Source organism: Trachypithecus francoisi, unplaced genomic scaffold, assembly GCF_009764315.1.
Source record: "Trachypithecus francoisi isolate TF-2019V2 unplaced genomic scaffold, Tfra_2.0 Lachesis_group2, whole genome shotgun sequence".
Lineage (NCBI taxonomy): Eukaryota > Metazoa > Chordata > Mammalia > Primates > Cercopithecidae > Trachypithecus > Trachypithecus francoisi.
In genome coordinates this window covers 13,686,928-13,711,271 of record NW_022681465.1, presented here as the reverse complement: position 1 = coordinate 13,711,271, position 24,344 = coordinate 13,686,928, and the positions used below count along the sequence as shown (strand labels likewise).

General features: G+C 40.7%; 1 protein-coding gene across 1 annotated transcript in view; it reads left to right on the top strand.

Annotated features, from left to right (window-relative positions):
- The window catches only part of DNAH5 (dynein axonemal heavy chain 5), a 262,592-nt gene extending 238,464 nt beyond the window's left edge, over window positions 1-24,128 (top strand). The window contains exons 76-79 of the mRNA XM_033178810.1: window positions 5,800-6,012; window positions 13,169-13,321; window positions 13,740-13,971; window positions 22,323-24,128. Of these exons, the coding sequence (XP_033034701.1) occupies window positions 5,800-6,012; window positions 13,169-13,321; window positions 13,740-13,971; window positions 22,323-22,474 (750 nt within the window). The 3' untranslated portion in view covers window positions 22,475-24,128. The remainder of the gene's footprint in view (window positions 1-5,799; window positions 6,013-13,168; window positions 13,322-13,739; window positions 13,972-22,322) is intronic.
- The last annotated feature ends 216 nt before the right edge of the window (window positions 24,129-24,344 follow it).

The following is a 24,344-nucleotide window of genomic DNA, read 5'->3' as shown; positions in this document are numbered from 1 at the left end:
ATTTCCCTGATCATTAGTGATGTTGAGCATTTTTTTCATATGTTTGTTGGCCATTTGTATATCTTCTTTTGAGAATTGTCTATTCATATCCTTAGCCCACTTTTAGATGTGATTGTTTGTTTTTCTCTTACTGATTTGTTTGAATTCTTTGTGATTCTGGATATTAGTTCTCTGTCAGATGTATAGATTGTGAAGATTTTTCTCCCACTCTGTGGGTTGTTTGCTCACTCTACTGACTGTTCCTTTCACCATGCAAAAGCTCTTTGGTTCAATTAGGTCCCAACTATATATCTTTGTTGTTATTGCATGTGCTTTTGAGTTCTTGGTCATGAAATCCTTGCCTAAGCTAATGTCTAGAAGGGTTTTTCCAATGTTATTGTCTGGAATTTTTATAGTTTCAGGTCTTAGATTTAAGTCCTTAATCCATCTTGAGTTGATTTTTATATAAGGTGAGAGATGAGGGTCCAGTTTTATTCTTATATATGTGGCTAACCAATTATTCCATCACCATTTTTAAAAAAGAATGTCCTTTCCCTACTTTTTGTTTGCTTTGTCGATGATCAGTTGGCTGTAAGTATTTGGGTTTATTTCTGGGTTCTCTGTTCTATTCAATTGGTCTATGTGCCTACTTTTATACCGGTACCATGTTGTTTTGGAGACTATGGCCTTATAGTATAGTTTGAAATCAGGTAGTATGATGCCCCCTGATTTGTTCTTTGTGCTTAGTCTTGCTTTGGCTATGCAGGCTCTTTTTTGGTTCCATATGAATTTTAGAATTGTTGTTTCTCATTCTTTGAAGAATGATGGTGGTATTTTGATGGGGATTGAATTGAATTTGTAGATTGCTTTTGGCAGCGTGGTCATTTTCACAGTATTGATTCTACCCATCCATGAGCACGGGATGTATTTCCATGTGTTTGTGTTGTCTGTGATTTCTTTCAGCAGTGTTTTGTAATTTTCCTTGTAGAGGTCTTTTGACTTCTTGGTTAGGTATATTCCTAAGTATTCTATTTTTTTGCCGCTATTGTAAAAGGGGTTGCATTCTTGATTTGATTCTCCACTTGGTCACTGTTGGTAGAGAAGAGCTACTGATTTGTGTACATTAATCTTGTATCCAGAAACTTTGTTGAATTCTTTTATCAGTTCCAGGAGCTTTCTGGGGGAGTCTTTAGGGTTTTCAAGGTAAATGATCATATCATCAGCAAGCAGCGACAGTTTGGCTTCCTCTTTACTGATTTGAATGTCCTTTATTTCTTTCTCTTGACTAATTGCTCTGGCTGGGACTTCCAGGACTATGTTCAAGAGGAGTAGTGAGAGTGGGCATCCTTGTCTTGTTCTGGTTCTCAGAGGAAATGCTTTCAACTTTTCCCCATTCAATATTATGTTGGTTGTGGGTTTGTCATAGATGGCTTTTATTACACTGAGGTATGTCCCTTGTATGCTGATTTTTTGAGAGCTTTAATCATAGAGAGATGCTGGATTTCATTGAGTGCTTTTTCTGCATCTATTGGGATGATCATGTGATTTTTGTTTTTAATTCTGCTCATTTATTGGCTTGTGTATGTTAAACCATTCCTGCATCCCTGGTGTGAAACCCACTTGATCATGGTGGATTATCTTTTTGATATGTTGTTGGATTCAGTTAGCTGGTATTTTGTTAAGGGTTTTGGCATCTATGTTCATCAAGGGTATCAGTCTGTAGTTTTCTTTTTTGGGTATGTCCTTTACTGATTTTGGTATTAGGGTGATACTAGCTTCATAGAATGAATTAGGGAGGGTTTCTTCTTTATCTTGTAGAATAGTATCAAAAGGATTGGTACCAATTCTTTGAATATCTAGTAGAATTCTACTATGAATCCTTCTGGTCTTCGACTTTTTTTTTTTTTTTTTTTTTTTGAGACGGAGTCTCGCTCTTCCGCCCAGGCTGGAGTGCTGTGGCCGGATCTCAGCTCACGGCAAGCTCCGCCTCCCGGGTTCAGGCCATTCTCCTGCCTCAGCCTCCCGAGTAGCTGGGACTACAGGCGCCCGCCACCTCGCCCGGCTAGTTTTTTGTATTTTTAGTAGAGATGGGGTTTCACCATGTTAGCCAGGATGGTCTCAATCTCCTGACCTCATGATCCGCCCGTCTCGACCTCCCAAAGTGCTGGGATTACAGGCTTGAGCCACCGCGCCCGGCCCGGACTTTCTTATGTTAGTAATTTTTAAATTACCGTTTCAATCTCACTGCCTGTTATTGGTCTGTTCAGGGTTATCTAATTCTTCCTGATGAAAGCTAGAAGGGCTGTATTTTTCCAGGAATTTATCCATCTCTTCTGATTTTTCTGGTTTATGTGCGTAGTAAACCAGAAAACCTGGTTTAGGTGTTCATAGTAGCCTTGAATGATCTCTTGTATTTCAGTGGTGTCAGTTGCAATATTGACTGTTTTGTTTCTTAGTGAGGTTATTTGGATTTTCTCTCTTCTTTTCTTGGTGAATCTTGCTAATAGTCTATCAATTTTATTTATCTTTTCAAATAACCAGCTTTTTGTTTCATTTACCTTTTGTATTGCTTTGTTTTGTTTCCATTTCATTTAGTTCTGCTCTGATCTTGGTTATTTCCTTTCTTCTGCTGGGTTTGAGTTTGGTTTCTTCTTGTTTCTCTAGTTCCTTGAGGTATGACATTAGAATGTCAATTTTTATCATATTACCAGAGTTGGTTTTCTGGTTCCTTCTCATTTGGGTAGTCTCTGTCAGAGGGAGGGTCTTAGGCTGAAGGCTGTTGTTCAGATTCTTTCGTCCCACAGGGAGTTCCCTTGATGTAGTAGTCTCCCCCTTTTCTATGGGCGTGACTTCCTTTCAGCCAAGCTGCAGTGAATGTTGTCTCTCTTCTGGATCTAGCCACCCAGCAAGGCTCTGGGCCGCTACTTGGGGGTTGTCTGCCCAGAGTCTTGTGATGTGAACATTGTCTGTGGGTCTCACAGCTGTGGATAGCAATATTTGTTCTGGTGGAGTTGGCGGTGGAGTACAATGGACTCCGTGAGGGTTCTTAGCTTTGGTGGTTTAATGCTCTGTTTCTTTTTATTTATTTATTTATTATTATTTTTTTTTATTATACTTTAAGTTCTAGGGTACATGTGCATAACGTTTATATCATGTATAACTCCCCAATGCAATCCCTCCCTCCTCCCCCCTCCCCCTGATAGGCCCCAGTGTGTGATGTTCCCCTTCCCGAGTCCAAGTGATCTCATTGTTCAGTTCCCACCTATGAGTGAGAACATGCGGTGTTTGGTTTTCTCTTCTTGTGACAGTTTGCTAAGAATGATGGTTTCCAGCTGCATCCATGTCCCTACAAAGGACGCAAACTCATCCTTTTTGATGGCTGCATAGTATTCCATGGTGTATATGTGCCACATTTTCTTAATCCAGTCTGTCATAGATGGACATTTGGGTTGATTCCAAGTCTTTGCTATTGTGAATAGTGCCGCAATAAACATACGTGTGCATGTGTCTTTGTAGTAGAGTAATTTATAATCCTTTGGGTATATACCCAGTAGTGGGATGGCTGGGTCATATGGTACATCTAGTTCTAGATCCTTGAGGAATCGCCATACTGTTTTCCATAATGGTTGAACTAGTTTACAATCCCACCAACAGTGTAAAAGTGTTCCTATTTCTCCACATCCTCTCCAACATCTATTGTTTCCTGACTTCTTAATGATTGCCATTCTAACTGGTGTGAGATGGTATCTCATTGTGGTTTTGATTTGCATTTCTCTGATGGCGAGTGATGATGAGCATTTTTTCATGTGTCTGTTGGCTGTATGGATGTCTTCTTTTGAGAAATGTCTGTTCATATCCTTTCCCCACTTTTTGATGGGGTTGTTTGTTTTTTTCTTGTAAATTTGTTTGAGTTCTTCGTAGATTCTGGATATTAGCCCTTTGTCAGATGAGTAGGTTGCAAAAATTTTCTCCCATTCTGTAGGTTGCCTGTTCACTCTGATGGTAGTTTCTTTTGCTGTGCAGAAGCTCTTTAGTTTAATTAGATCCCATTTGTCAATTTTGGCTTTTGCTGCCGTTGCTTTTGGTGTTTTAGACATGAAGTCCTTGCCCATGCCTATGTCCTGAATGGCACTAATGCTCTGTTTCTGAGTTGCTTGACCTCCTGCCGGGAGGTGGTGCTTTCCAGAGAGCATGAGCTGTGGTAGTATGAAGAGAAACCGGCAATGGCGGGGGCCCTAGAACTCCCAAGATTATATGCCCTTTGTCTGCCGCTACCAGGGTGGGTAGGGAAGGACCACCAGGTGGGGGCAAGGCTAGGTGTGTCTAAGCTCAGCCTCTCATTGGGCTTGTCTTGCTGTGGTTGCTTTAGTTTCTTCAGTGGGGGTGTGTGTTCAAGAGAGGAGGCTCTCCCTTTCCCACTTCTGCAGATGGGGCACTCACAGTATTTGGGGTGTCTCCTGGGTCCTGCAGGAGCAGTCTGCCTCCTTCACAGAGTCTGTGGGTCCTCTTGGGATTGCTGCTTTGTTCTTGCAGTCAATCCGGAGCTAATGTTCACAATGCAAGCCTCTGAACACTGCTCTGTCCATCTGCATCAGAGCTGCAATCTAGTCTTGCCTCTGTCCTCCAATTGTTTTCTTTTTTGACATCTTAATGAGTATTGTGGAAAGAGTTACCCTGATAGTATTTTTTTTAATCTTCAATTATCCTTTGAGTTACAAACAATTCAATTACATATGCACTCACAAAAATTTTAAAAAATATTTACAAAACAAATAAAATAAAAAAATTAAAATATTTGATTAAACCAAGAGTAAGAGGTAGCTGATTTTCCATATAGTTTTAAGAGATGACCTGGACAATCAGTTGGTTCTTCTAGCACAGAACCACCCTATTTCTTTGTATTTTTCCCTTTTGTACCTCATTTCAAGAGGAATCCTGTAGCATTTTGTGTCTTCTGTACCCCCACTGTTTTCTACTAAGCAGGCTACTAATTTTGGCTGCTAATACTACAGACTGAACTTAAGGACCTTTAGTTAAGGGGATAATGTCCCTGGAATAACCTCTGATCACTTGCTTGGAGAAAAATCAATACTGTTGTCAGCTTTCATAAGCACTCTTCATTATAGGATCAGGAAAGGTGTCATTCATGTCTAACAGGGGTTGAAATATTTAGGAACCAATAAAAATGTCTAAAAATAGAATGATAACTACATAAATAAACATGGTAAGTAGCAGTAGTTAGAAGAGTCTCCGTCCTTTTGCTGAATTTGTCAATGCTACCTTAAGTTATAGCAACTCGGCCTAGCACAATATCTGATACATAGAAGACTCTCGATAAATACTTGTAGGATGATAATGAATAGATGTGGGGTGGATAGATGCTTTGATGAAAAAAACAGGAAGCTCTTAAAAGAGAATTCTAGTTTCTTGAGACAGCCAGCAGAATGGCTGTGTGTATGTACATGTGTCTGCTTGTGTGTGTCCACATGTGGGTTTGAAAGAGCTCAGATTGGCAGAAAGGGAGTTTCCCAATAAGTGCATTTGCTCTTTAGAAGACTACATGGTTGTGGTCATGCAATTTACATTCTTCTGTGAATTCCTGGCTGCCTGTTCCTTCCCACATGGCATGAAAATTCGGGCTGGTCATCTAACAGATACTTTTTTTCTGTTTCCTTTTTTCTTTTTGCCATGCAATCAAATAGAAACTTATTATTTATGGAATAGTAAGAATTTGGACCTGTTCAGAGGCCCCAGGGCACAAGGTCTGTAAAATCCTTAGTAGCTAATTGTTAACATGTGCTTTGAATGTCTCCACGGCAGGTAAAAGAGAGGCTGCAGAAGATGGGGCCATTCCAGCCTATGAACATTTTCCTCAGGCAGGAAATAGACAGGATGCAGAGGGTACTCAGCCTTGTCCGCAGCACCCTCACCGAGCTGAAACTTGCCATTGATGGCACCATCATCATGAGTGAAAATCTGCGAGATGCGTTGGATTGCATGTTTGATGCTAGAATCCCTGCTTGGTGGAAAAAAGTATGTATAAGCCTGCTGTTATTCTGCCTGTTCACCTATTGTTGTGAAGAGTTGTCATTGGCAAGTGGAAAGCATCGAAGGACAATTTACTCAACATAGCTCTTTTGCATAGGGACTAAGCCCCTTACAACCCTGTATTTTTAGACCATAGGTAGGGAAGGAAGTTTTTTTTTTTTAGCAAATCCCACAGATCAGGTTCTCTGCTAGGACATTTTACATGCATTATTTTACTTACATTTTGTATTTTATTGCTCTTACTTTACAGATGAGAAACTCAAGGTTTGGACAGGTTAAGTCTTTTCTCAGATTACACATCTAAGTAGCCAAAGAATCAGAATTTGAACCCAAGCCCCTGGACTCCAAAGCCCATGATGTTGGTTTCATAGAAGAAAACTTGCCCCCTACCCTCACCCTCACATCAAAAGTCACACCGAAAAGAAAAAAAAAAGTTTCCACTATATGCTGTTGAAAGGGGAGGAGTTCCCTTATCCCCCTCACAGGGCATGTGACGGGGTGTGGCTCGGTTTTCCGTGCTCTGCTGCTCAAATCCCTAGTGGGAGCATGCAGCGGGGCAGGTCGTGGGGACTGTTTTGGCGCTCCCACTCCATGGCAGCGTCTAGGGTTGAGTGTTTACAGCTCCCCAACAGACGTGTGTTACAGTGCGCTCTTTCAGTTTTGCCATCTGCAGGTGGCTCACGTTAATCAGCTCAGTTAGACCCTCTTCCTTATCGCAAGGACAGAGGGCTTTGTGTATCTTGGGTTCTTTCCCTAGTGTACTGGAAAAATTGGCTCATATGTGGGCTTAGAGGTTGGGTGCAAGGTTTTATTGAGTGGTGGACGTTGCTCTCAGCAAGGTGGAGGGGGAGCCAGAAGGGGGATGGAGTGGAAAGGTGGTCTTCCCCTGGAGTTGCGCCACCCAGTGACTGCACTCTTCTCTGACTGTGCCTGAGCAAATTCCACGTCATCCCGCTGTCAGTGGTGTTTGTTGGTCCTGCCAGTATCTGCTGGTGTCTGTCGGTGTGCTCCTCTGCGCTTCTGCTCCTCTCGACGTCCAGCCACTTGTGTGTGTGCCCACTATGGTCTCTTGGGTTTATATGAGCACAGGATGGGGGCATAGTGGGCCAGAGTGGTCTTGGAAAATGCAACATTTGGGCATGAAAACAAGAGTGCCTGTACTCACTTAGGTCTGTAGGCACAAGCCTGAGGGTGGAACCTTCGCCAGGGACCCTGGCCTTCTCTACCTAGCACTTCCCTGCCCCCCTCCAGTATCACTATATCTGTAAATATAGTGTGTAGTATGTATATATCAAACTCAGCAGCTAAGAATTTAACAGCATGCTCACTGGTTACTTGTTAGTAATTGTGCTAAAGACAGATACAGTTTTAAGGAATAATTTTTCACTTGGAAAAGTAAAATGAGTTCCTAAGTGTCTTTGTAAGTAGGAAAATAAGTGTATTTTAGTAGAGGACATTTGAAGGGATGGAGCCTAAATGGTATTCTTCTTTTTGTTCTGTATTTGTGTGTGTGTGTGTGTATGTGCGTGCATGCACGCGCGATGTGTATGCATATGCACACCCATGTTATGGGGAGATTTAAGTGAAGTTGCTAAGATTAATTATGGTGGAAAAATACATAGGAAAAGAGTAGGAGGTGGTGTCTTCTATAACCTATTTCTTGGGAAAATCTGGATCTGCCCCATGGCTTCCTTTCCATCTGACTCCTGCCATTGTCTGGGGGCCTCCACACCCACAGCGTGAACCCAGGTAGGGCTGGCCTGACAGGTCACTCCCAATGTCCCTGCTCCCTAGATTTTCACTCCTACTCTGCTTCCTCATTCACTTGCCCTGCCACACCTAAAGGTTGGAAGGAGGGGGAAACTAGGACAGAAATGCAGGCATGGGAAGGTGACAGAATTCACCCCTTTGAGATCTCAAGTTATGATTGTGAATGAAACCAGCCTTCACCAGTGTGCACCGCCTCCAGCTGGCTTCAGCTGCCAGGAGTAGGCCTGGGAAGGTGGATACTTGAGGAGCTTCCGTGTTGTGCACCCACCTGGAGAGTGCAGTGGCAGGTGTGCTGGGATTTTTTGGCTGCCATAACAAAGTACCACCGACTGGGTGGCTTAAGCCACAGAAATTTGTTTTCTTGCAATTCTAGAGGTGGCAAGTCCAAAATAGAACTGTTGACCAGCCATGCTCCCTTTCGAGTGTCTAGGGGAGTATCCTTCTTTGCTTCATTCTACCTTCTGGTGGCCCCAGGAGCTCCTTGACGTGTGGCAGTCCTAGTCCAATCTCTCTCTTTGTCTTCATATGACTTTCTTTGCCCTGAGTACATTCACAACATCTTCCCTCTCTGCATATCTGTCTCTGTGTCTAAATTTCCCGTTTTCATAAGGACAGCAACATATTGGAGTAGGGTCACCCTTATGCCCTCATTTTCACTTGATTTCCTCTGTAAAGACCCTGTTCCCAAAAAAGATCATGTTGTTAGGTGCTGGGGGTTAGGACTTCAACGTATAGTTTGGGCGGGGACACAATTCAACCCATGGTGGGAGAGGTGGCTAGGTCGTGGAAGCCATTCTCAATGGGGAGATTATAATGACAGCAGGTGAAGACGAGAGGTGAGGAGATGGGACAAAAACTGTTAAAGACTTATTTTAAAATTTATTTTACTTGACAAAAATTATATACATTAATGGTGTGCTACATGTTGTTTTGAAAGATGTGTATCCTGTAGAATGGCTAAGCTGGGCTAATTCACATAGGCGTTACCTCACATACTTAATTGACATTTTCTTGTGGTTCAGACCTAAAGCCACTCTCAGCAATTTTCAATAATACAGTCCATTGCAGCCGGGTGCAGTGGCTCACACCTGGAATCCCAGCACTTTGGGAGGCCAAGGTGGGCGGATCACGAGGTCAGGAGATCGAGACCATCCTGGCTAACATGGTGAAACTCTGTCTCTACTAAAAAAATACAAAAAATTAACTGGGTGTGGCGGCATGCACCTGTAGTCCCAGCTACTCAGGAGGCTGAGGCGGGAGAATGGCATGAACCCAGGAGACAGAGCTTGCAGTGAGTGGAGATCATGCCACTGCACTCCAGCCTGGGTGACAGAGTGAGACTCCATCTCAAAAAAAAAAAAAAAGAAAAAAAATACGGTCTATTGCTATAAACTATAGTCACCTTATTGTAAAATAGATCTTTTGAACGTACTTCTCCTATCTAACTGAAATTTTATACCCTTTGATCAACAACTTCCTATTCCCTTCCTCATCACCCCACCCTCTAGTCTCTGGTAACCACCATTCTACTCTCCATTTTTATGAGTTCAACTCTTTCAGGCTCGACATGTAAGTGAGATGATGCAGTATTTGCCTTTCTGTGCCTGGCTTATTTCACCTAGCCTAATGGAGATGGGAAAAAATGTATGGATGAGGTGAAAATCATGGAACCAAAGAATCAGATACTATGCTTAGGTCAAAGGACTGTCCTTGAATAAGTGAACTGGAAGTGGAGGTTATGGTTGAAGAATGGAATGTGGAGTGGGGATGGTGCATGTTGGATTTCTTAAGGCAGCTAAATAGCTAGCTCTTTTCTCCGTCTGAATTCCAAAGCAATTAAATGGCAGAAAAGGAGTAGTGCAGATTAGGGAACATTTATTGATAAAGCTAATATTGAACAATGTGGCTTCTATCTGCTGGAAGGTGAGTTGTGGGGTTTCAAAACCAGAATTCGGAGTTAGACAGACTTACCCACCAGCAGCACTACGCTAGACAGTTTCCGCTACAGAGACTTCCCTGTGAAGCTAGAGTGTGCAGGGGCAGAAGAGAGTGTGGGAGCAGAAGAGAGTGTGTGCTCCCTTTCCCCCTGCTACCCCCAGCAATAAAAGCAGAAGCAATAAAACAGAAGGGGCTGGCTGGCTGGGCTTCCTGACTGTATCTCCATCTTTCCATTGCTGCTATGGCTTCTCCAACCTCCTGCTGCCCTAGTGCTAAGCCACTGATCATACTTCAGGACCTGCTGTTATAGCTGCACCCTACTTCCTTATGTCCCTCACCAGCGGGGTGCATCCTTGGCTCCACACAGTTACTCTGGGACCCTCATTGTGGAGGCCTTGTCATCTGGGAGCTATACCACCTGGAGCATGTGGCCTCTGAAGTCATCACAGCAGAGGGAAGGGAAATGGACAGGGCACCCCAGGTCTAGACTCTCTGGATAAGGAAGTGACCCCTGCCACTTTCACTCACAGTCTGTGGATCAGAACTAGAGCCTTGGACCCAACCTAACGGCATGTGAGGCTGGGAAGTATAGGGGGCACATGGGACATCTGATGAGCAGAACCCACCTCTGAAACAGCCAGAAACCAGATGAATTTCTTTACCTCCTGGGAGTGGGGAGAATGAGAGGGTCAAGGATCTTGGAGTGTTATAGACAAGGAGCTCTCTCCCCATCGAAGGAAATATAGGAGTGGAAAAAAACACACCTCCCAACAGGCTAGTGTTTGGGGATGACAAAATTTAACATGAAAGTATGAGAGCAGAGGGATGAAGTGGAATGGGCATCAGGGTCATTAGAGAGCAGAGGGTCATGAGATAAGATAGTAGGATGTTAAATGCATCGTTCACATGGGTGGCTGAAGTCACCTAGAATGATTAATCAAAGTAAATAAAGGCAGTATATGGGTTTTGAGTATGCACTTACTTGGCCAGAATACCCAGGTTCAAATCATGTCTCTTATGGGCTATCTAACTTGGGGTACGCCAATTGCCTTGTTGTGCCTCAGTTTCCTGTAAAGGGAAATAATGGCATTATATAATTCCTAGCATTATTGTGAGAATTACATGAGTTGATATGTGTGAAGTGCTTAGAACAGCACCTGGCATGTGGTCAGTGATATGTAAGTGCCTGTGATTATTAATACTAAAACGCACCACCACCACCACCATCACCACCACAACCACCATCACCACTATGACCATCACCACCACTGTCACCACCACAGCCACCATTACTGCCTCCACGACTATCACCACTATGACCATCACCACCACTGTTACCAGCAATTATTGCCTCTGCCATCACCACCATCACCACCACCACCGCCACCTCCACCACCAACACAATCATCATCATCATCATCATCCTCATTATTATTTGGGGGATTGAGTAGAAGAGTAAACCAGAAGCCAAACTCCTTCATGAATAAGAGGAAGTGACCAGTAGGTGATAGAAGCAAGTAGGGGTAAGGATAGTATGTCTGGATGGCATGAGACTCAAAAGAAGAGAATGATGTAGCGTGATGACCTGGCAACAACAGTCAGAAATGACAAGGTCGTCTCCTCTTCCCCTGGTCCTGAGGGTTGTTGAGTATGAGGAAAGCAGTAGCCTACATTTGGAGAAGGCTGTGAAGGAAGCAGCCTGTCCCGGGTTGAGGGTGTGGGGTGGGGGCAGACTTCAGTTAAGAGAAGGGATGGAGAGGGTGTTCCAGAATGAGGTGGAGGATCTAGAAGAGTTTTCTGATCATGGCATTGAAGATGCTGAAGGTAGAGTGGAAAGGCGTGGGAGGGGGGCTTGCCTCTTGTTATTGCCAAGGACAGAGGGGGATTGCGTCAGGTTGGGGCTGCACAGAGAGGGCAGCATACAGACGTGAGACTGGTGGGTGGGAGGATAGAGGGTTGGCCTCTGTAGATTACTTGGCTAAATGGCAAGGCGGTAGGACTTGTTTAGTGCCGAGCCTCAGGCATGTCATCCAGAGCTTCAGCAGATGATAAGGCAGTGAGTTCTACAGGCAGCATATAGTGAGTAGGACTGCTTCTTGTTGTCTTCTCCATGTTATTTGATGACACCACCCCCCATCCCTCTCATCACATAGCTTAGAGACTCAGAATCAGCTTTGACCAGACCCGTTTATTTCCTTCTCATCTTTAATAAATCCATTGCCCATGCCAGAGAGTTTTCTATCTGAATTGCCTCTTCTCATTGCCAAGGACAGAGGGAGACTCTTCCAGATCACTGGCCATTGTGAGTTCCTTCCCTACCAAACCAGATCATCCACCTTGGTAGGACCTGGGAGGCTCTGGAACAGGAACCCCTGTCGGGGGGCACTCTCGTTAGCAGCTCCCTCTGCCCTCAGACCGAATGTAGTAGAAAATATACATCTCTTTTAGTTAACAGACCTATAATGATAGCAGACAATGAGTGATTTAATTCTTAAATTATGATCATTTTGTTCAGGTTTTTATTCTTCTCAGCTTATTATCAGACTTTGGAATCTCAATAACTCTTGAAAATAGGCAGATTAATTCTTAAGGTGTTTGAAATTCAAGTGTTATACCCAGGTTGATTACTACATTTATTCGTACATAAAATATTGCAATTACAGTAAAATGTTATAATCTATGACTTGAAGATACCTTCCACTGCTGCTGCTCATGGCATTAATGACATATCCATGCCAGTTGTCGTAATGGAAGCCCCACAGGTGAATTCAGGGACAAAGTCAGAAGCAATAAATGCAAATAATTTGTGGATGACAAAGAGTCTTGGGTTTCCATTTTTTGCTCCTTCAGGAGAGGAAACAAAAATGTATTCTAAAGTGACAAACATTCTGGAAAAGAACTGTTGTTTACCCCATTACAATTAAGTGTAGCAAGTCTTCTACAACTTATTATCCATGGGATCTATTTTACAGTGTTGATTTATCTTGATAAGGCCATGAGCATATTTATGTAAATAAAAATCCTTTTTTATGTGTTATAGATTGAAATTGTAACCTAAGGAAAAATGATGAAAGCCTTAAAATTTAATCCAATAAATTGTTTTGATTCCTTTACAGCAGAATCAGTGATGAATATATTGGTACATGGAAAGTGATTTGATTGACATTAGATATCTTGAACAGTTCTGTGAATTGATATGATGTTCATGTGATGACTAGTATATTCTGTCATATCTTAGTAGCATTACTATTATTAAGGAGAAAGAATAATTTGAAACACTTATGCCAGAATCCAGGGAAAATTCATGACTTAGGGGCTTTTTTCATTATAAAAGTGAAATTGATATTTCATCATTTTTTTTTAGCGAACATAGCTGGTTTACACTGCAGTATTAAACTTATATCAGTTAATTGTTTAAATGTCTTCACTGCAGGCTTCTTGGGTTTCAAGTACACTGGGTTTCTGGTTTACTGAACTTATAGAAAGAAATGGCCAGTTTACCTCATGGGTTTTCAATGGCCGACCTCACTGCTTTTGGATGACAGGCTTTTTTAGCCCCCAGGGATTTTTAACTGCAATGCGACAGGTAAGAGCTCTGATTTGCACCCGTTGTGTTATTATAATTTTCCTCCACAGGGTTTTCTTTCGTTATAGTTTTAAAGACTATAATAAGACAGAGAATGACTGTCTCTTTTTGGTACTAGCAGTTACATTGTCATGAACATAAATCCCAGCCACTTGTTCTCAGGCTGCTAGCTCGACTTTCAAAATATTTATTTCTTATTTTTGTATTTGATTTGATTTTGTATGTCTTTTTAAAGTAGACATAGCTAAATTAGGGTGTGGTTTTTTTTTTTTTTATGAGAGAATCTTGCTAATTCTTTACTCACTATTGTACTTCCTTTGAATTAGAGTGATTTGGAGCCAAGCTTTCATTATTGTTATGCTCTTTCTATTAAGACAAACCTCTAACTGCTCCATTCATCTTTTGCTGCCCTGAATAGGAAATAACTCAGGCCAACAAAGGCTGGGCTCTGGACAATATGGTGCTTTGCAATGAGGTCACCAAGTGGATGAAGGATGACATTTCTGCCCCTCCCACAGAGGGTGTCTATGTCTATGGCTTATATCTTGAAGGTGCTGGTTGGGACAAGAGGAACATGAAACTCATTGAATCAAAGCCAAAAGTGCTCTTTGAGTTGATGCCTGTCATAAGGATTTATGCAGAAAACAACAGTAAGTTGTCTTGTACCTTCAGTAAGTGTTCGCATTGTTCGTTTGGATGACATTATCAGCACGGGAGTTCATTATTTTTGTCATCATGTAGTAGAGATTTTACTCTTATCAACTAGCTTTACATTCACACCCAAGTTTAATGGGGACTCACTGACCTCTAGGCACTTTCTTGAGTATATTGAGGAGGCAATAGTTCTAGATAGTACTTGCTTATCTAATAAAGCAGATTAATATGTGTGGATACTCAGGAAATATTAGCTGACGAGATAAGAAAGAAATGTTTGGCATGGTTAATAAGCATGGGGAAGGAGAGTGAGATAACACGGGATGAAGTGGGCAGGGGCTGAGTCTCAGGAGCATCTGGGCCTGGACTGAGCTTTGAAGAATGGATGCAATGTGGTGGGGTGAGCTGTGGTAAGGAGGCTTTCTAGATGAGACTGCACAGGGCTCAGTTGGAGGCTGTGGCTCTACCAGCTTGGAGGTTTGAACCAGATAGTGAAGTCTAGATTGAATTCAGAAGCATTTGGCTTAATCCTATAGCTAATGGTAAAATACTGGGTTCTTATTTCAGTCTTTGAATGTAATAATACTTCTGTGAAGTACACACGTGATTCTACTTTAACAAAATTATCAAAGCTGTACTTGACAAGTCTAAAAATGCCTAAACTATTTTCCATTGTTGGATTAATGTTTTCTGGAGGCTCTTTTTTGGTCACCTTTCACTCAGCTAACATCTCTACAGCGGTAACCACATTTCAGCACATGAGGGAATTCCCTGTTCATTTTAGAAGCATAAACCATAAACTCTAGCCATGGTAGTAGATACCAAGGAAGTACTGATTTTACAATAGAAGCACAAAAGATTCTAACAAGTAAAGAGATAAAATAATTAATGAACTATAAGTATTTATTTATTTATCTATTTGAGACAGTCTCGCTCTGTCACCCAGGCTGGAGTACAGTGGCACAATCTCAGATCACTGCACCCTCCTGAGTTCAAGCGATTCTCCAGCCTCAGCCTCCTCAGCGCCCAGACCCAAGTATTTATTTTTTAAGGAAACATTTGCTGGATGTCTAATAGTTACCAGTCATAACCTTAGGTGCAAGGGATACAAAGATCATTATGAATCAGATCCAGCCCCCAGAGACTCACAGTCTAGTGAAGGAGACCCATAGTAAGTAAATAATGAAAATACAAATTGATACATGTTACAGAAGAGATGCTCAGAAAGAAAACACAGAGATGTCTAGGAGTTTAGGGGTGATTGCTTTTGAGATGTGCTTTGGAGGACAAGAATGATAGTTATGGGGAGTTAGACTTTTTGTGGCAGAGGGAAATAGCATTAGCTCGCTTGGTCGTTCAATGACTGCTTACTGACCATCTGCCAAGCACTTCCCTAGTGCTGGGATGGCAGCACTGAGAAAAGACCAAACAGGCTTCCCATTCTTGTGGAGCTGAGTTGCAAACAGGGGTGATAGCCATAAAAGAAACAAATATAGTCGGGCCTTGTTACTCACAGATTTGTATTTGTGAATTTGCCCACCTGCTAAAATTTCTCTGTAGCCCCCGATTCAATACTCATGACACTTTTATAGTCATTCCCATGGTCATTCACAAACATGTGCAAAGCAGCAAACAACTGGAGTTGCCAGACATACGTATTCCTAGCCAGGGCCAAACAAGGTGAGGCTGTGCCTTCTTGTTCCAGCTTTCATATTACAACTAAGTGTCCTGTTTGTGGTCTCTTTAGTACCATGTTTTTCCATTTTTTTTTTTTTTGGTACTTTTTCCTATTTAAAATGGCCCCCAAGTGTAGTGTTTAAGTCTGCTGTTTCTGAGCACAAAAAGACTGTGCCTTATGGAGAAAATACATGTGTTGGACAAACTTCCTTCAGGCATTAGTCATAGTGCTGTTGGCCTCCAGTGCAATCGTAATAAATCAACAAAATATATTAACAAGATATCCTTAAACAGAAACACACATAAAACAAGATTATGTATTGACTGCTTGATGGAAATGTTGTGACCAGAGGCTTGCAGGAAACTAACCCTGTGTTTCCCCTAGGAGCAATGGCTTGGCATTTGTTAATTCAGTATTCATGGTGACTTTATAGGACATAACTACTGTGAATAATGACAGTTGACTAGAAATGAACATACTGATTTCAGATACTTCTTGTTTCTCTGCACAAAAACACATGCGTGGTGTCTTAGTCCATTTTCTGTTGCTATAACAAAATACTACAGACTGGGCATGTGATAGACAATAGAAGTTTATTTTGCTCCTAGTTCTGGAGGCAGGGAAGTCCAAAGGCATGATGCCAGCATCTGGTGAGAGTCATTCCACGGTCACAAACAGAAGGTAGAAGTAAGCATGTGAGACAGAGAGGGGCACCGGGGCTGGACTTGGTTTATAGCAACCCACTCTTGCAATAACTATCTCACTGGCATGATAATGACATTCATTCATTCATAAGGGATTTACCATTTTGACCCAGTCACCTTTTATCAGATTCTACCTCCAAATATTGTTGTACCGGTGATTAAGTTTTCAACACATGAAATTTTAGGGGACAAATGCAAGCCATACACATGGTTTGAGTGTAAGATAATTCAGGAGTTCTGTTAGGAATATTGAGCTGAGATCCAAGTGACAGAAAGGGGCTATGCTAACATCCTGGAGCAGAGGGAAGAGTGGAAAGTCATGAGGTGGTAATGGATGTGCTGGGTTTGGTGAAGAGTTTAGTTCTGGGATTTAGAAGACAGACCCGGTCCAGGTTAGCTGGATGTCAGCAGTGTGTAGGTGGATAACAAAGCCTCCACATGAAAGAGGTTCTTCAGGTAGAGGTGGAAATGGGGGAGTCGGAAGAGAGAACTGATATTTATGGAAAATGTTTAAAGGTGGATTTCACACCACGTCTCATTCAGTGTTTTCAAAAGTTTGCTAGAGAAATGATTTTTGCTTTGAGAACAACAAGCTAGAGAGATTGTGATTTGTTGAAGGGAATAAGCATTACCTTGGGAGGGGACCAGTGTTTAAAACATGAAGGAAGAAGAGCCTGTGAAGGGAAGAGTTGAGCATCAGATTAGGAACACGAAGGTTCTCAGCACACTGCTTGGCACATGGTGTAGTTCAATATTTATTAGTTAAATCAAAAAAGATAAATGTGTCTACCTGGGCTTAGGCAAGCATACTGCCTATGGCTTTGTATTTACTGGTTCTTAGGGTAGTGTGACATCTTGGGACAGTAATTATTTTATAGAAATAATAATCAAGTGTTCCTTTAGCCAAAAATAGTATTTTAGAAAAATTGCTTTATCATATCATTGCATCTAGTCAACATGTTGTAAAAGCGTCTCCCTTATAAAATGAAATGAAAACCTTTTTTCCAGTTGAGTTGCATGTTACTGTTTTTTCTTGTGACTAAACTATAAAAATCCGTGGCAATTTGACACTGAACATCTCAGCATGGTAGTAATAAAGTAATAATTTTATAATACTGGCAATTCTTTATGATTTAAGAACAGATTTTTATAGAAGCACTATATCCACCCTGCTGCATGTTAGCCAGTGGTGATGCTCATTAGCAGCAGGTAAGGGAGAAAATAAAATAAGCAAAGGAAAAGGGGGCTAATTTCAAAGTATTAAAAGAAAACTTTAGTTCTTTATTCCTTTTCTGATTTCAGTAAGAGCTGGTGGAAACTTGGTTTGTTGTTAAAATAGCTTTGTTGTTGAAGAGGTGTTTCTTTAGTAATGGAAAACTAACATTCTGTTACCCTTTTCATGTGATACATGTAATTTTTACTCAATTTTGATAATTGAGCAGGGCTCTGATTGACTTAAAGAGGTGTGTAGCATCATTAAAGACCAAAGTGCGGCGTAACTGTTTTTACATTAATATGAAGGAAATTTCTCAATTTAAATAATCATTAAAATATAGATATAGGACTGGTTTATTTGTTTTCTAAAAGAAGAAATCTAGATATTTATTTTAACTCTAAAAATTGAGTGATACACCCTCAAACTTTAAAAGGAAATCATGTTTCTTGCTAGAAAATCATGGAAAAGTCATTCAAACGGTACTCAATTCACCAAGAGAGTAAAACCACATGCACACCATCTATATTCTCTATTCTCAAAGGAAGCTGAAAAGGACAGATAGAAGAAAGATGTGTCTTCACAGATTTATTATATGAGCAGATGGATGATTCTCAGCGAACTTTAGAACTGTAGCTGATGTGGTGGAAAACTGTGATTGGAACATTTGTGAGGGATGAGGCAAGCCTTCTGTGTACCTCTGATCACTAAGTAGGTGCAAGAGGGGTCTCAAGGGTTATTTACTGCTAAGGAAAAAAATGTATCTAAGAATGCCGTCTGACCCATTTTGACCTGAGACTGTGCAGATTTGGGACTGCGGTGGGGATAGCCATATGTGGTGACCGGGAGTAGAGACCTCCTGGCTCCTGAGCCCACAGGGTTTAATCGGCTGTCAGCTTGTAAACCTGGAAGTCTGTTAAAGTCATGGGAAACATGAGTCTGGGAAGTTGCTTGAGTGAAAAGGTCCATGCGTAAGTAGATGCATGTGTGTGTATGTGCGTGTGCCTGTGTGTGTATGTGCGTGTGCCTGTGTATGTATGTGTGTGGAGACAGAGAGATAAAGAAGTGTCAAAGAACATCTCTATCTTAGGCACCTTCCACATTCCAGGCATTATACTATACCAGGCAAATCTTTACAACAACTCTGTCAAATTTATCGTCCTCATTTTGCAGATGGAGAAATTAAGGTTTGGAGACCTTGGGTAATTTGTCCATGATTCCTGGCTACTGACAGTGAAAGCTGGTATCAGAACCACATTTGTTTGTTGTGAGGTATATGCAAACCTCTGGGAATTCCCATGGTTAGTCTTCCACTTGAGATTCTGTGTTTATGTGTCCTCTTAGCGCCTGGGACGAAACTTGAAAATAAAGGCTAAACTCAAAATGAGGACAGCTCCCTTGAATATTGAAGTCCTGAGTTAATTTTTCTCAGGTACCTGTTAAGGTAGACTGTAGGCAGTGGGAGGGCACAGGGAGAGCCCTCTGTGGGTGGTGCTCTCCCTGCCCATACCTCCCTCCATCATCCTGCAGGCTGAAAAGTGCTTATGCCCCTGTTCACCGGTAGAGGACTATGAGCCAGGGGCCAGGATAGTCGAGTGGTTCTCCTGGCTTTTATCATCCTAGTCATTAGTCATGTGGCTTTGGAGGCCTATCTAAAGTATGCCACAGATTGAACTCAGGTATCTAGTTCTGTCCATTTCATTTTCATGTTTTCTGCAAAGACAGAGGTATACATGCATAGTGCATCCGAAGTATTGCAGCGATGAAGTGGAGAGGCCACGGATCCATTCTGACTAGGTTTCATTCTCAGTTATTACTACAGCTTTCTAATCTTGGACAACTCGCCTCCTTCTGTTCCAGTTTTTGAATTCGTAAAGTGATTAAATAGTAGTACCCATCACACAGGATTGCTGAGAGAATTAAACTCACAATGTTATTAGGAAAAATATGTATTAAATACTTCCTATGTACTGACAATGTACTGGCAATGAACATAGGATGCATTTAATACATATTTTTTCAATTGTTACTCTTATTAACATGCTTAACTCAAATGCTTTTTAAGGGAGTGAAAGAAATAGTGTATATTAAGAGTGAACTGTCCGGTAATTTAAATGTTATTAGCAAAAGGGTGGTTAAATAAAAGAATGACTTAACGATTCTATAGAGACTCTCTATGTAATGGTTATTTTGGATGTTGGAAGCAATATATGGATGCATACTCACATGTAGATGAAAAAGCAAGGTAGATAGGGAAGTTAAACAGTCAGAAAATGAAATTCCCCCAAGGTGTTTTATTAAAACCTTTAAGATCCTAAAGGGTATAGCTTGCCAGTTTGCACAACCTCTCCTCTCTCCTCCTCCTTCTGGAGCCCCAAGGTTTTAAACATATTTAGTTGATTTGTTCTACCTACCTCACATGCTTATTTTTGTCTTCAAAGTTGTTTGTCTAAACAGGGGGATGGTTTCGAATCATCTGCTTATGTAGTTGTTTAGCATCTGTCAGCGTTTTCACTATGAAATTATATCTTCAGTGGCTTCTAATCCTGCCACAGAAGTTTGCTGCACGCTGTGACTTGGCGTGAGCACTTTCAGCTCTGAAGCAATTAAAAATAAATAGAATTGGATAAATACTTCAGAAAATTATTTTTACCTGCTTATTGAAGAGAATGCTATTTTTTTCCTCCATTTTTCTTTTGGGATTAAAATCCAAGTAGTCAAATGCTTCTCAGGTTGTAATTATTGTAATTATCATGAGATTCAGATGTAAGGCACCAAAACCTTACTTCAAGTTTATAAAATGATTGTTAATCAAATTTGCAGCAAGAAGAAGAATGAGTTATATATTTGTTACATGTTTAAAGATCCTAGGATTAAAGGATTTAACTATATCAGTGAGTATAGTTAGTGTTAACCGCATTGCACGATTCGTTGTCATTCATTTACTTGTTCAGAATTTTTCATATATATTTGCCTAATTATTATTACTAGTGATATACACATGGAAATTGGAAAAATTACACTGAGACTTAAAAAGTAGATATCACATTGTTTTAGGTTATTTCTAATGATTAATTTCATGAGATTGAGGAAACACAGAGTTTTAAAATACTGTAAAATATCTTCATTGTTTTAGAAGAAGGTTTCTCAGTCTTGGTACTGTTGACATTTTTGGTCTGGATAACTTTGTTTTGGGGGGGGGGTGCTGTCCTGCGCATTATAGGATATTAGCAGCATCCCTGAGCTCTATTCACGAAGATGTTAGTAGCAAGCCCACAGCTGTGTTAACCAAAAATGGCTTCAGATATTGGCAAATGTCCCCCATAGGTAGAATCATCCCTGGTTAAGAATCACTGCCTTAGAATTATTTATTTTATATTGAAACTTATGTATCATATTATTATATTCAAATGTTTCACTTCTAATACAATTAATTAAATGTATAGTGGATATGTGAAAACACAGGGCACAGCAGGTTAAAAGGTCTATTGGATCAAATAATGACACTTCAAATTCTGATAGTGCCTTGCTTTTATAATTTTCTGGAAAAGGCAAATTTTTGAGCATGTCAGTTTTGAGAAATAAATTCAATAACTCTGATATGTTTCAGTGCCCATGTTTGTCACATTAATTCACAAAAGCAGAGCATCCTCTTAGTTAAATGTCATTTCACTTCAGTAGTTAAGTGAGGGTTTTTAAAAAATATAATATTGACTTTCCAGAAGAGTACGGGGATGGGTGTAGACACACTCTTGTCCTCGAAAAATGTATAATCTGGAAGAGACTATAAAATAATACACTACTTCCTGAGATGTATGTTAGGAGATGTGCAGGTAAACTACTGTGGACAGACTGGTTTCATAAGACACTAATGAGGCTTAAACTCCCAGGCTGCTCGCAGGCAGAAGCTCCTTCCAAAGCCTACTTTTTTATTTGTAAATTTCACTCATTTTTTTTTAAAGAGGGCCCTCATGAATCATGTGAGTTTAAGTACCCACAGCCCTGGGCCTGTCTGTGAGTATGGGGTTTCCAAGGCTGGAAAGAAAGGGAGCCTGTGGGTGGAGATGGATGTGTTAGAAAGGATCTCTGAAGGATGGACACGCATAGATTGCCTTTCATTGCAGTGTCATTTTGGAAACTGCATCTATTCTTCTACTCCGGAAAGGTAGATTGAGTCTCAGAGAGGTGAACTGGTCTGTTACTCTCTGCTTCCCAGCAATTTTATTTCTCTACATTTATAGAGAATTCACAATACCTGATTTAGCTGGGGGGTGGGGAAGCACCCTCTGTCCTAGGATTTAAGATGTGATGTAAACTATGGCCTGCAGGGCTGAAGATTTTGAAATAATAAAGTAATGCCCACTGGTGCTGGATGCCTGATTAAAACTGACTTGTGTGCGCTCAAGGTTTGGTGGGGAGATGAAGGAGAACAGGTGGAGGGGGACGTTGAGTTGACAGGTGCAAAGGAGAGAGAGGAAGCATGTGGGCTGAGTTACTGTCCATGGTTCGGGGCAGGGGGCCAGCAGAGGCCACCAGACGCTGTCTGGGTGTCTTGCCACAGCTACTGGCACCCTGTGGGAGCATCTGCGTCACATCCAGGAATTGCCTGGCCTCAGAAAGAATGTCCCTTATTCTGCCAAACCCATCTGTCTTTGAAATGACCTACAGAATGCAGAAGCATGGCTCTGCACTCTCCTTGGGCACTTAAGTGTGAAATTCACCAAGTTCTTTTCTTTTACGATTTTTTTGTAGCTTTACGAGATCCTCGGTTTTACTCCTGTCCCATCTATAAGAAGCCGGTTCGAACGGACTTGAACTACATTGCTGCTGTGGACCTCAGGACGGCCCAGACCCCTGAACACTGGGTGCTCCGTGGGGTTGCCCTTCTCTGTGATGTCAAGTAACATGTCGGGAGTGTTCCCACCCAATGCTTTGGAAAATGCGAGATCTAAATTATTGTAAGCTTTGTTTCTGTATGACTGCTGGACAGTGTCATGTCAGTTCCTTTATGCAATTAATGAGCTGCATAGGTTTTCCCCACTCCTTAATTGGGTGCTTATATTTTACCTGTTTCATCATTAGTGACCAATGTCTGAGTTTGTTGAAAATGCTATTTAGTGATAAAAAAGTGAACTTACAACTTCCTCATGAAGTGTGGCCCTCAAATCCACAGTAGTGCATTTTCTTCTTTCTTTGCTGTGAAGACCGACTAGGGTAAGCATACAGTATTTCTCTGGAAGGAATTATTATTCTTCTGTTAATATGGCCTGGTAACAGCCAAGTTCTTGAAGGTAGCAGGGCAAGTTTGTGCTGATTTTGCTTCTATTGCCTTTCGTATTTAGGTCAAGTTAAGAGACTTATTTTCAGGGTTTCAAGCAGCCAATTAAAAATGCCTTTTAAAAAATAGAAGGAAATAGAAGAATGGGTTAAGAATGTAAATAGACAATTTATGTAAGCATAAAGAATAAATGTAGAGCAATGTTTAAGCCTACTTATAATTAATAATGAGATACTAATTGATAACTTATAATAAAAATTAAAGCTACAAGTAAATCATAGCATGCTCTCAGTAAATATCCACTCACAAATTGCTAGAGCAGTGTAAATCAACCCAACCTTTTTTGTAAAATGATTAAATACAGTAAGAGCCATAAAAATATTCACACACTTGGATCTTTATTTTCTCTGTATCCAGGAAACAATTTAAAAGACTGAAAATAGTCTATATAAAATTACATTTAATAACAAAAAAATGGAAATGTCATAAATATTCAATAATCAGGCTATGATTAAGGAAATTAGGAGATATTAGGCAACCATAAAAAATAATTTTGAAGATTCCATAATATGAAAATGGTAGACTCAGACTGTTAAGTGAAAGATTTAGTTCACAAAATATTGAGTACACTGTGATTATAACAGTGAAATATATTTGCATGTGGACAAAGATTAGATGGCAAGATAGAAAAATAAGAACAGATGTGATAGCAAGAGTTATAGTTGGCTTGAAAAAAATATGATGATTAGGAGAAAAAATAAAGAAAGAATAGAAATCTTAGTGTGTAGGGATGTCCTATGGGCTTTTATTAATTAGGAAACATTATCAAATGAACTTTTCACATATATATTTTTTTAAATTCTGGTTACAGGTTATTAATAACTCTTCATCTAACCCATTGACTAGAAAATTTGGTCAGTATTAAATTAGAATTGTGGTTTACAAACTTTTGGTTAGCTCTGGATCTGTATGACTGCATTTGTTTTGATAAATGGTTTTTGGGAGGTGGATACCAGGAGACAAGTGTGAGCCCCTCTCGCTGGGCTTCATTCTATGGACCAGGATCATTATTTCATGCTCATGATGATGAGAGTTAAGCCTGAGTGGCTCCTGTGACTCCCCCCATCGTAGATGATACTGTTTTCATGTGAGTTCTTTCTTTTGGTGTGGATTAATGTATCAGTTAATTTGTGTGAATTGTGGTGAAACAATCATTTCATTCTGAAAAGCAAGTAATGAAAATGTGGACATCATGGAATTAATAAAATGTTTTTACTAAATGCCTCATTCATAATTGTTGTTTATCAGAAAGGGGGGTAATTGACACTAAGTATCTAGAAATAAGCTTTCAAAACTGGATTTTTATCAAATAATTTGAAAATGTGTCATTCCTATGATTTTATGATACACGTCTGTTAGTATGCATGCGTGAGTCTTGGAGACCCAAAGTAGAAAAAGACCATGAAAACAACTAAGAATTTTTACGAACTAATTCA